Here is a 12,985-nt window from a genome sequence, read left to right as displayed (position 1 = left end):
GGGGTTGGTGGCTCTTCCAGCCCTTTGCCCTCTGTCGGGGAGGCGCAAAGGCAAAAGGACCGCACTAACGTGATGCCCGTGTCTGCGTCCTGCTGCAGGTTGTGGAGAGGCTTCCTCCATGGCCCCGCGCATGGGAGGGCTGCTCAGGAGGTGGAAGGAGTTGCTTCCCGGAGCGCCGACCCACGCCGGGCCAGGGCAGCGCTGCCGCCAGGCGCACCACGACGGCTCCACCAGAGCCGGGCGAGCGGCTGTGTCCCAGCTCTACCAGCCTTTCAATCTTCGGGAGGACCACGCGGCGGACCCGGAAAGCAAACCCGATGACCTGACTTGCAGGAGCCAGAAGCTGATGCTGCAGGCTGGCCTGATCTGCCCTGCCCAGAACGGCTGCTATTACTACATGCCCTACACCGTTCGAGCGATGGAGAAGCTCATCCGGGTGATCGACCGAGCGATGCAGGGCATCGGAGGGCAGAAGGTCAACATGCCCAGTTTAAACCCTGCGGAGCTCTGGAGAGCCAGCGGGCGGTGGGATATAATGGGCAGGGAGCTCTTCAGGCTGGCGGACAGACACGATCAGGAGTACTGCCTGGGGCCCACGCACGAAGAGATCGTTACGCGTTTGGTTGCCTCGCAAGCAGCCTTGTCCTACAAGCAGCTTCCCCTCCTGCTGTACCAGATAACGAGGAAGTTTCGGGACGAACCGAAGCCTCGCTTTGGTTTGCTGCGCAGCAGGGAGTTTTACATGAAGGACATGTACACGTTCGACACCTCCGAGAAGGCTGCTCGCCAGACCTACAGCCTGGTGTGCGATGCCTACTGCAGCATGTTTAACCGCTTGGGACTTAGCATCTTAAAAGTCCAAGCGGACACGGGCAGCATTGGAGGGACCACGTCTCACGAGTTCCAGCTCCCGGCCAGCATTGGAGAGGACAGGCTCGTGGTCTGCCCAGGCTGCAAGTTTTCTGCCAATGCAGAAACGATAAACTTTGACCTGACCGACTGCCCGGTTTGTCATGGAAAACTGACAAAGACCAGAGGGATTGAGGTCGGGCACGCGTTCTATCTGGGCACCAAGTATTCCTCTGTTTTTAATGCTACCTTCCAAGATGCTGAAAGCAAACACGTGCTAGCGGAAATGGGCTGTTATGGGCTGGGCGTCACTCGGATTCTGGCTGCTTCTGTTGAGGTGCTTTCTACGGAGGACAGAATCCGTTGGCCAAGCCTCATTGCCCCTTACCAGGTCTGCCTCATACCCCCGAAGAAGGGCAGCAAAGAAGAGGTGGGAGTGGCGCTGATGGAGAGCTTGTACGATGATATTGCTGATGGCGTGCCTCAGGTTAAAGGGGACGTGATACTGGATGACAGGGTTCACTGGACTATTGGTAAAAGACTGAAAGATGCTAACATACTTGGTTACCCGTATGTTGTAATAGCTGGGAAGAAAGTTTTGAACACACCTGCTGAGTTTGAAGTTTGGAGTCAGAACACCGGAGAAGTCTTGTTCCTTACTAAAGAAGGTGTTATTGAATTGTTAAGTAAAGTGCAAGTTCCCTAAATTTTGGTCTGCAGTCTTTGGTGTCTTCATGTGTATCCAATTCCATCAACGTGTATTCAGCACTATCTTTAAAAGTCATTTGAGGGCCAAATACAGCAGTCATTAGAGAGGAAGCTGCACTGAGTCATTTGCAGCATGGTGTGTTGCATGGTGCTAGAAATCATGTCCTGAGCTAATCGTCACCAGATGGGGGATTTTACTTTAACAAGAGAGTGATTCTTTTTTTATTATTATTATTCATAACAAAACCTCATGCTTAGGGGAGGACCTAAGAGCTTAATAAGCACACTGATCTTAAATGTGAATGTGCAGGACATTGGCTTGTACCCACAGATTGCAGTCCTAATGCCCCTGGTGAGGTCAGGATAGGGAGGGGACTGTTGTGATCAGGTCTGCCTTTTCAGTGGGATGTAATCCTGGGATTGCAAAAGGGCTCTTGATGACCAGGAAAGCAAGATGAACTATTCTGCAATTTCCACCAACTAGATATAGGCGCCTCTACTGCGGAAGCCAGGCCCCAGTGCCTGTAGACTGCTGTGAAATTCCTTTTTGTGATATATTAATTTTTGTTTTATAACTGTTCAGCCACTTAGAGCATTGGAACAACTCACTGGAATCATCCTTTAAAACCTAAATTGAGCATGGCAGAGAAAATGGTCTAATGTCAGGGTCTTGGCTGGCACAGTTTTGTGTAACACCAGTAAAGTGAATGGAGCTACACTGATTTATGTCAGCTAAAGATTTGGGCTGTAGTGTCCACAGTTTTAAGTCCCATCCATCCCCCAACTGCTCCAAGCTCTGAACCAGATGAGAAGAACCATTGGAGAAGGGTCAGAAGGAAACGTTCCACGTTGTCCATGGAGACTACCAGCGTTGCTCGGGGCAGGCAGCTGGAAACTCGCCCTCACTGCAACAGGGAACAGTGAGGAACAGCAAGCAGACTCCTGCCGAGGGGCTTGTTCCTGATCAAAGGCTGGGGTCCTGCGCCCACTGATGTCAATAGGGGCTTTGCCAAGGACAGCCTGAGGCTCCAGGGGGTTGGGGATGCTGTCAAACAAAGAAAAAAAGAAAATCTGGCTCAATCCTCCAGCACTGCACCTGAAGTAGTAGGAGCAGTGTGAAATGTCCCCCTGGGTGAGAGAGGGTTCCAGGACCCCCTGGCTCAGGTGTGAATTCCCAATAAGACCATCTTATTTTTAAATGCTAATGTCCAGGAGATTACATGTGACTGGAAAGTAAAGTGAAAGGAGAAGTGAAGTTTTATGTTTGGAAGGGAAATGGGCTGTTTTGTAGGGCTCTGCACTGGTTAGACTGGACAGCCCGTAGGGCAGTGGTTCTCAACCTTTTTAGACTCAAGGCATCCCTCAGAAAATGCCAGCTCCTAGTTTTCACTTGGTTTTTAACTACAGAAAAATAATAGAGCGGTTCTTCTGTTGCAAAGACCTTAGAAAGCCTGCAGCAGGTCAGAATCTGCCATTGTGGATTCCTTTTGGACTCTCTGGGTTTATCTTGTAAATCATGTTTGCACACATAGCAGTGTTAACCTTGTGTGACATCCTGTGGTGCTCCTCAAGGGATCTCAAAACACGCAAGGGTGCTGCAGCTCCCTGGTTGAGAACGATTGCCCTATGGGATTCCCCTCCCATCAAAATCCAAAGGAATCCTGTGATGAAATCCACTGGGAGATGAATTGCACCCTAGCTCTTCAGCCTAGGAGAGTACTGCATGTTTCAATGCTGGCTGCACAGCCGCTCAAAATGCTGAGGACAGCAGTTATCCAAAGCTAGAAACTGATTGGTCACTGGATGCTATTCTGCCTCCCTTACTGGTGTCCATTCAATGCATGGTTATGACATCATTTGTTTCACAGCTTCATTTACATACAGCTGTGAATATTGATAGTGAGCTGTAATAAAGAGGTCAAATGGCCTCTCCTGTTGCTGCTACAGGGAGGCTGTGCACCTGTGTGGAGACCTATCTTCAAGCAGGTGCAGGAGATTCTGTTTAAGACTCTCGAGTCTGATGCTTGACGGGAAGGTGTCCGACATGAACAGAAGGAGCCAACAGTATTTCATGAGTGAACCGCAGGTGGAAGAGCATGTGGATCCAGTCCTAAGAGGCAGGGAATCATATGCTGATCCAGTATCCCAGGAGTACCCTTTTTGGGTCCCAGAGATGGAGGAAAGTGCCCTCTCTTTAGTCCTTGGAGGTAAGGAGCAACGTCCTGATGACCCACCTGGGCCCTCTGAGGTTATAGGAAGAGGTGACCGAGATCACTCAGGACACTGTTAGAGCACTGCATGCCATAGCCCGTGTCTGCAGGTGTGGGGATCTCTGCGTCTGGGGAAACTGAGGCCTGTGCTTGTGATACGTTTAAGTAAACATTATGTGCCTTGAGCAGAAGGCTCTCTAGAGAAGTGGTATTAGGAGGCCTTGGATCTAGTTAAGTCTTAGCTAACAAGGTGTTTATATGGTTCCAACATACATTGATCAGGCTGGGAAGTTCAGAGATACCTTAGGCCCTTAGCCTTTCAATGGGATTTAAGGGCATTTACACACATGCTACTGGAGGGGGGGGCACTTTAATTAGAGCAGCTCCAAAAGCAGCTCTCATTAAAGCACCCAGAGGGTCACATGTATCAGCATCCCTGTGTTAAAAAATGGCAGTGGGGATGCTAAAGCTCATTGAATAAGCACCCCTGCCATCATTTTTCAGCACGGGGATGCTGATGTACATGACACTGGAGTCTGCTGGAGTATGGTAATTACCATGCTCCGGCAGAATCGAGTCTGCTCCGATGCACTGTAATTACTTGATTCACATGTATAGGCACCCTAGGTGCCTAACCCCTCTAGTAGGCTCCCAACCTCAGTGGTCACAATACCACTTTGTGGTGGGAATGATTATTGTCTCCATGTTACGGCTGGGGAAACTAAGGCCCAGAGAGAGATCAAGCTGCCACATTTGGAATTTGCTGTGTAGATTTCCTATGCTAGCAACATGCCCACCTACACTGAAGATGGATGTGATAGACTGCAGGACTACCCTACTCCTAAGGTACCTTATATCAGTGATGTAAAATGCCCTTCCCTACTCTTGTGGCTTTATCTTGCACCAGAAGTGGGCAGCTGAGAATTGGGGAGCTACAACCAGCTCCCTGACCAAATCCAGAGCTTGGTGACATGGAGAATTAAGCCAAAGCGATGTGCCCAAGCTCCCGGGAAGTCGGCAGCAAAGTTAGAAATGAAACCCAGGCCTTGTGATTTCTAATGGAGCACCTTGAATACCTAATCTCATCTGAGTACATCATCTGCCAGCAAGTGCAGTACTATACCCTTCAACCAGGCACAACAGGAATCTGCCCTCATTCTTCTTATCCCATTCAGAAATACACAGTGAGGCATATGAGACAATGAAGCAGGACCTGATAGAGAAAGAGGACAGCGCCTTGGAAATGGGGGCCTTGAACGATTCCAATAATCCGGTAGGAACCTGCTTCGGGTAACCTGTTTGCCTCTCTTAGCATGTCTGTGTGTTGTTAATCTGGGTTTCCCTAGACATTTATCACATGCTCATCACATCTTCCACAAGGTGTTTATTCCATGCTTGTAGTTACTTAAGCATCTGATTGCTCTCCATCCACTTCACCCACATATTCAACAGCTATATACACTGATTTTTTGATGCCATCCAGGCAAGAAGGGTGTCTGCCTGCTTAATAATTGCTTCATGACAGACTGTGTTACTCTTTTGGAGGTTTTTAAGTGGGAAGAGTTGCTCCTGGCTGATGTCTGCATGCTTCATACATTAATATCTCATGTTCTGTCCTTGCTCGGTTGGTCCATGATGCGAGAAGGCAGTTGGCAGGGAAGTTATCGAGAACAGAGCAAACCAGCCCGAGAGCCAAAATCTCATGCTCATCAGACAGGCTGTGGTGAGTGAAAGCAGCCCAGGGCTCATGTTATAAAACCAGGCAGACCTAGAACGGGGACTATCCTGCCTGGAGACGGCCACGGGGAATCTGATACGTTCAAATACAAAAAGTTTGTTACACAGACGCTGGCAATCGATTGTTCTCAGTGTCCACCGGAGACAACACCACCAGTAATGAGTTTAATATGTAACCGTGGAGATTTAGGTTGCATATTAGGAAGAACTTTTCCACTATGAGGATTGTTCCCTCGAGAGCCTGTGGTGTCTCCATCCTCAGCAGTTTTTGAGAGCAGATTAGACAGACATTTGGCTGGGATGGTTTAGTCAGGGATGATCCTGCCTTAAGCAGATGGTTGGACTAGATGTGAGCTCTTGAGGTCCCTTCCAGCCTTGTTCTCCAGGATTTAGGGGTGTAGCCAGCCTGTTCTGGGTATTGTCTAGCCTCCCACTGCTCTGGAGGCTGGTGAAACGACCTCTTTTGGGTATAAGAGGGGGTGGGGCAGCTAATGATGGGGTTCTTTGCTGTGATTTTTTACGTCTCCTCTGGGATTCGCAGAAGCGCATTAAAGAGCTGCCACAGGACTCGCTGGACGCATGCTCCAGTGACTTGCGCCATCAGGAGATGCTGGTTATCGCTGACCTCAGGTACTTGGACTTCTCAGCCTAAGCCCATCAGAGGCAGAAATGTCATCCCTCCAGGGGCCTTACCAAATCTTTGTGGGGAGAGCAGAGGAACGTGCACCTCATTCGCTGCATGGCTTATCCTAACCAGCGTCCTAAGGGCCTTGAATTTGAGTGTATGTTTAATCGGGACTCACTTCCTGGCTTTCCCCATAGACAGCCTATAGGTGCAAACTGCTCTCTGCTTTCCTATAGGTCAGGGGTGGGCAATTATTTTGGGCAGAGGGCCGCTTACTGAGTTTTGGCAAGCCATTGAGGGCCACATGACAGGCAGCCAGGAGAAGATAAATACTAATTTTCTAAATTTTTAGGGGCCCCGCGGGCTGGATAGAATGGCCTGGCATCTGGCCCGCGGGCTGCATTTTGCCCACCCCTGCTATAGGTGCTAACTGATCATCTGTACAATGGAGATTTCCTTTATCCCAGCTGCTTCTGTCTTAGCTGATGAGCTTGCAAACTTGTTTGGCCAGGGACTCTCTCTGAATATGTACAGCACCTAGCACAACAGACCCCAATCTCAATCAGTCTTTAAGCATTTGCAAATAATAAGCAGTAATAGAGAGCCCTTCTGCCCTGTTTTTCTCTTCTATGCCACTTCTTTTTGCTGATAGTCTGATCCTCCTGCCCTTCCTTATGCTCCATTGTTGAAGCAGTCAAAGTATAAGGGCATCTCCAGTAAAACAATTCACTGTGAGCTTATGCTTCTTTTAGCAAATTGAAGCCATCTCTGGTGGGTAAGGAGAAGTCCAATGCGATTCGGATCTGCATTGCCAGCGTCTTTGCCCTTCCCTCCTTGGAGACCTTGCAGCGGGAGAAAAACAATAGGGCAGTTGTGAAGGTAATTCCTTGTCTGTTCCTGAGTGCACTGTCCAGGAGTCTGGTTTCTTTGGTTAGCAAGGCCCACCTGCTTGGTTTGCCTAGAGCTGGCAGGAAAAGCTTTGTGTCCTGGTAAATGGTGGGTAAAGGGGTTGTGCCTGTTGTGTGACACATGGCGGGGTCAGGAGGACATCAGAGCTGGATATACTTCCATAAGATATGCTCTAGGTCAGATAAGACTGAAGTGCCATGGCTGGTGGAGTGGTCACTTCAGGCCTGGCTGTACAAACCCAGAAGCTCCCTCCACCCTATGGAGGTGGTGGCATCCTTTCTGCACTGAGGAGCAAGATGATCCTGCTTCACTGCCCACTACCAAGCTGCAGACAGAGCCCTTTGCTGAGAATGAATAAGAAGCCCTTCCTACACTGTGCTTGCTCCCTGCAGGTCTCCTGGCAGTAACAGCTTAATGGGAGAGTTGCTATTTGTAGGTGTGGCAAGGACCCATTCCTCCCTGTCCATTTGCAGCTTCCTTGTGCTCTCTGGCTCTGCATCACACCAAATGTTGAGCCTTTCCTCCTCCTCTTCCTCCTCCTCAGGACTGGTACAACCAGACTATGGATGGCCTGAAGACAATGCTGAAAGCCTTCTTGCTAGTGAATCCAAACACAGCCGAGCTGCAGAACCTCTTAGATGTAAGTAGCAGCAGGCAGAAGAAATGACGTCTTCTTGGGGGAATGCAGGGGGCTTGGGCAAGATGAGAGGATTCATCTTTCTGCAGTAATGCCTTGAATAGGCCCTCAGCCTGATAATGCTCTGTACAGCAGAAGTCTCAGAGGGAGTTAGTTGCTTCAAGCCATTAGGATGTCTTCTGTGTCAAGCAAGACAAAGGAGAGTTTTTGTAACCTTTTGGGAGGTTGCCCATGTTCTCTATGGACATGATTTCTCTTCCCTTCAGTCCATCTTTCTGGAAAATGAAAGCAAGACTCTCCCTCCCCTCAATAAGAGACCATTTTAGGAATAAAAACTGAGTCTCTAGCCTCAGGCTCTGGATCGTTGACCAGAGGGCCGACTAGGTGGTTTGGCTGGTTCAAAATCAGACAGACGGGAAGAAAGTCAGAGAAAACATCCCCTCCACTCCTTTCCAGAAAGCTTCAGTGATGCTTAGTGGAGACTCACACTGTTGCTTCCTTCCTGGAAAGAGTGTGGGGTCCAAGGAAGATGAGGATTAAAGGTCTCGGTCTCCCATGGATCCAAGCTGATGAACCATCCCTTTGGGGTGGTGGATTATTGTGTCAGTCTTGTAACACAGCTGGCTCAGGACAGTGTTAAAACCACCATGTAATCAGGAGTGAGCCTGGTGGCACAAAGGCAGGGTTGACCTCTTTGTAGGGTGGGAGAATTTTCAGTGACATTGAAATCCTGAGAGGAAGCCAGAAGCAGTCGGAGGGTCACAGGGAGTCTGTCCATGGTGCAGAGAACACCAAGGTGGTGCCAGGGCCGTACTCCTGGCCTTGTCCACCCACTCCCCATATGCCAACTGCAGATGTGAGGGGAAGTGCAGGCCCCAAAGCACCACACTCGAGCATGTCAGAAGCCTAGGTCCTGAGCACACTGCTAAGGGCCTGCCTGGGTTGTCTCACAGGGCTTATTGCTCAGTGGTGAGATTCAGGTCTCTGCTGCCCTGGTGCAGACACACACGGAGAACATCTGGAATGCACTGTTGTAAGTATCTCTCTCAGCCAGTTGTTAACACTGGCCATCTCTATCTCTCTGTCTCTCTCTCTGTCTATCTATCCGTGCAGCACTTGGTCCCCTGGATGAGATCAGAAAAGTTTCATGAGCGCTTAAGAGCTGTGGACACCAGCCTCTACTTGTTAAAAGCTGCAGTCGACCATCCTGAGTTTTGTGTGAGTGATCCCTGACCCCTGGGAGCTGAGAAGAGGCAGAATGGCTCCAAAACAGAGGTTCCCAAAGCACGGCCTACAAGCCCCTTTGATGCAGCCTGTCTCCCCCCTCTGCCCCAGGCTGCCCCTTGGACCTGGCCTTTCAAAAGTAAAATTTTGGGAACCTCTGCTCTAGGCTGTGCTGTCTTTCCCTTTGATGGGACATGAATTGCCAGGGGTTATGGGCTCTTCTGGTCCATGAAAGTGATACACACTGACTCCTCCGTCCCCTTCAATTTAATTTAGATGTCACCCGAGTTCCCCAAGCTGGGGGTCCTGATTGGACTACTGGCCCTTCGCATTGGGGACTATGTGCAGGAGATTGGTCCCCAGGCTATGGAAGGCCTGTCTTTCCTCTACACCCTCGTGCGGTGCCAAAAGGGTAAGCAGAGACCATCCAAAACATTCTTCCACCCAAACACTAACTCCAAACAAGTGATTAATCCCCTACATAGTGGTGCTTTCTTAGAGAGCTAGGCTAAAACAGAGCATCTAACAGGAGGCCTGTCTTCCCTTTTGGGTCCTATAAAGGAATTAGTTCAGAGACCCCAGTAAGTCTGTAGATGGGAGTCTAATAGTTGTTGCTATTGATTTTTACCTAGGAGGTCTGAGAGAGACTATGGGGATGGTGGCAATAAAAAAACTGAAAGTAGCTACTAGATAGCAGCTGTGCTCTTCCATAAAGTTAGAAATGATGGTTTAATTTAAAAGCTCTATGTTCTCCAGAAAAGGGAAAGGACAGAGTATGTCACAAAAACTAAGTGACCTGAAGGTCACAGTGACGGTCTACTGTTTTGGAGAAAAGAATCAGTAAAGAATATTCTCTAATTCACTACATAAAGCTGTCAGGAGTCCACCAATGTATCCTCCTCCCCCTTGTATTTATGTATTTACCGTGTTCAGGATTGTTACACAAAAGGCCTGCTTCTCTGTCGTACTTTTGGTTCCAGTCTGCAGAGCAGGTACAGTTCAGGGATGTGAATTGTTTAAACGCAAAATCGGGAGCCTTCTTGAACATGATGTTTGTCTCCTAGAACACAAGAATAATTCAATGCCTATAAAAGCAGAACTGCATCAAAGGTACAAAAAGTGTCTGGGAACATATGAACCCACGAGAGCATGTGAAAACATCTGCACAATCATTAAGGTAAATCCTCAGTGCCGGTGTGCCGAAGCAGATTCTTGAAGGCACGCGCATTCCTGGTACCTCTGAGTGTATGGCCAATTGATCGAGGCATGGGATGGGGGACCCTCCTCTGGGGTCTCTTCCACTCCTACTTTTCTATGAACATATATCCAGAACAGGTAAGAAATCAGGATGTGTCCTTTGGAAGGATGAAAAGTCAAGATGTCAGCATTTTCACAGTACAAGGGGTTCCAACATTTTTCAATTTCCATATGTCAAAATGCTTCAATTCAATTTGGCTGACATTGAATTGAGTCTGCCTAGGCAGTTTGTGGGGTCTCTAGAGGCCTGTGTTTCCTTATGTGGCTATGGATGCCTTATGCCGTCATCCTTCAGTACGTGTCCTGGAACATATGTGGCAGTAATTCAGGCAGAGGAGAAGCCAGAGTGCAAAATGGGAAATAGCTTCCTGTCCAAATTTTGTTTTGTCTACACATGCCCCAGGAAACCTTGTCCGTAGAGGAAAATGAAGGCTTGAGGCACTCAAGCTACAGGTCAACACAGCAATCTGAGGGTAATCAGAAAAAACTACTGTCCTGGAAGTACTGGTGGACATGGGTGGATTGATGTTGAAGTCACTTGAAATGAAATGTTTCAATTACTTCCTATGGAAATGTTCAGCTTCTCCCAAACTGTACTTTCTGTCCAAAAACAGCAAATTATACATACATACATATAAGTACGTACACACACATCCATCCAGGAAGAGCACACACCGACTGCTGAAACTTCCTTAGCCTGACGAAGGGTTTTTGAACCCACAAAACTTGCATAATAATTATTTTCCAACTATTTGGGTTGGTCTAATAAAAGATATCAGATTCACCCAAGGAACCTTGTCACCCCACACACACACACACACACACAGAGGAAAATACCAAACCAGGCATAGATCAGAGCCCCTCTCCAATGTAATACTTCTCTCTTTCATCCTACCCAAGAGAGACTGCCTATCTTTGTTAAGGCTCCATAAACTGGAAAGCAAATGTCTTTGAAACCTGGCTGGCTTTACTAAACTGGTTGTTCCAAGCCCCACCTAGATCAAAGGGTGTTTGGTTACAGTATCCCAAACACATGGATCAGGAAAAAGTCAAAGGATAAATAAATGCAGCAAGTATGGGATATGATGGGTCAAATTCAATGGAAGAGAAAGTTGTTAAGCAATTTGGGTATTTTCACCATGTGCAAGTGATGTCAGGTGAGCTGTTTGAATGACCAGATGTGGCAATGGCACATGATATTGCAAGTATTTTTTTTTGTACCCAGATTTTTTGTGTGCTCTGGCTCTTCAAAAGCTAATGCGCAAAACTGCATGCTGCATGTAGGAAATCCTTACTGCAGTGCCTCGGACAGTGAATTCATATTCCCATAGGTGATGGTCTGATAACGTTATTGTCAGTAAATCCAGGCCTGGTATCACAGCTTCGGGAACCCACGAGGTCTGCTGGAACCTTCTAACCAGGAGGCCCAAAGAGACCAAGCAGAGCTTTGTTTAGACTCCTGTTATCTGTGATTCCAGTTTCAGAGTACACGTCTAACCAGGGCATCTCCACCCTGCTGCTTTTGCTTGGATTCCACCCTTCTCCCCACTGCAGGAACTAGGGCAATTTCTCACTCCAGACCAGATGACAGACCTTCTACTGGTAGCTGTGGAAAACCTAAGGGAACACCATGAGGATATCAATGAAGCATCCAGGGCCATCCTGAATGCAATCCTGAAGAACTTCAAGCACAGTTTAAAGACAAAGGTAGGGGGTTCTTGGGCACCAGGGAACATTTCAATCCTTATATCCTAGGGTGTTGTAAGTGGGATACTCCCTCTGTTGCATTTCTTATGTGGTGTGGGTTGCAAGTGAACTGTCTAAAACTGAAGATTGAGCCTTTGTCTGGAATCTAGGGGGATCGCACTGGAGAGCAGAGGCATCTTTTCTGAGACGACCTTGAGGTCTTCACCGCTGGCTTCTATGATCCAGCCTCAGCGTCCTCCAGGAAGGAGGAATAGCTGTTGTTGATAGCATGCATCCTTATTCTTACTCTGAAAGCAACACCCTGGCCAGTGCCTCTAAATGGTCTTGTTTTCTTCTAGGTGCCAGAGATTGTGGGCAGGCTCCACTCCCAGCTCAGCACCATCAGTCATCCCCACAAATGGCAGGAAGTAATGATGGCCTTATGCCTCTTGGCTCATGATTTCCTGGAAGAGGTAACAACAGGCCTTCTAAATTGCCAGCTGCCCCTGGACAGGTACAGGACTTCACAGTGGCGTGGATACAGCAATTTCTCTCCTTGAGGTTCCTTAGCCCTGTTCCTCCTGAGAAGCCTCAGATTGGTAGTGGCTACCTGGTTATGTGAATAATGTCTTTCTTACCCTGGTAAGATTGCAGCACTAGTTCCCATCTCATCCTGTTTTCTCCAATATCACAAAAGCAGAAATTGCAGAGTTGCCCAGATGCCCAACATATTTACTAGCTGAGCCTTTTGATGCATAGAAATCACTTTCTTGAGGTAAGCAGACCAGGGTAAATCCCTGGGATGAGAGCACAGGCACCTCACCTCACCAAACAGAAAGAGTGCTTGGCCATACAGCCAAGTGACCACAATTGAAAAGTAGACCTCTGCACTTCCGAGCAATGGGCCCTCCAGGTGCTGGGGCTGCTGATCTCAGGTTCAAATGTTTCGATTTTGCAACTGGGGAAAAAAATAGATTAGATGAAGACCACTTCTGTTCCTCAGGACCACAGCTGTATCAACCCTACTTCCCGATCTACTGTACCCAAGGCAGCTGGCAGAGCTGACACATTGGTGTAGTAGTCTCATAGTTTCACAGTAGCTAGGGTCAGGAGGGACCTGAACAGATCATCTAGCCTGACCCC

General features: G+C 48.3%; 2 protein-coding genes across 3 annotated transcripts in view; both read left to right on the top strand.

Moving 5' to 3' along the window:
* The window catches only part of PARS2 (prolyl-tRNA synthetase 2, mitochondrial), a 1,929-nt gene extending 374 nt beyond the window's left edge, over positions 1–1,555 (top strand). For both annotated transcript variants that reach the window (XM_006025824.2, XM_006025823.3), the window contains exon 2: positions 99–1,555. In XM_006025824.2, coding sequence (XP_006025886.2) covers positions 99–1,555 — 1,457 coding nt within the window. The remainder of the gene's footprint in view (positions 1–98) is intronic.
* Positions 1,556–3,577: 2,022 nt separating this feature from the next.
* The window catches only part of MROH7 (maestro heat like repeat family member 7), a 19,665-nt gene continuing 10,257 nt past the window's right edge, over positions 3,578–12,985 (top strand). The window contains exons 1-11 of the mRNA XM_025206690.1: positions 3,578–3,764; positions 4,943–5,040; positions 5,413–5,490; positions 6,046–6,134; positions 6,882–7,008; positions 7,583–7,678; positions 8,789–8,893; positions 9,176–9,311; positions 9,964–10,076; positions 11,711–11,863; positions 12,202–12,356. Coding sequence (XP_025062475.1) covers positions 3,578–3,764; positions 4,943–5,040; positions 5,413–5,490; positions 6,046–6,134; positions 6,882–7,008; positions 7,583–7,678; positions 8,789–8,893; positions 9,176–9,311; positions 9,964–10,076; positions 11,711–11,863; positions 12,202–12,356 — 1,337 coding nt within the window. The remainder of the gene's footprint in view (positions 3,765–4,942; positions 5,041–5,412; positions 5,491–6,045; positions 6,135–6,881; positions 7,009–7,582; positions 7,679–8,788; positions 8,894–9,175; positions 9,312–9,963; positions 10,077–11,710; positions 11,864–12,201; positions 12,357–12,985) is intronic.

This window comes from Alligator sinensis, unplaced genomic scaffold (assembly GCF_000455745.1).
Source record: "Alligator sinensis unplaced genomic scaffold, ASM45574v1 scaffold172_1, whole genome shotgun sequence".
Classification (NCBI taxonomy): Eukaryota; Metazoa; Chordata; order Crocodylia; family Alligatoridae; genus Alligator; species Alligator sinensis.
The sequence above is the reverse complement of the archived record's forward strand: the minus strand, read 5'-3'. Positions and strand labels throughout refer to the sequence as shown.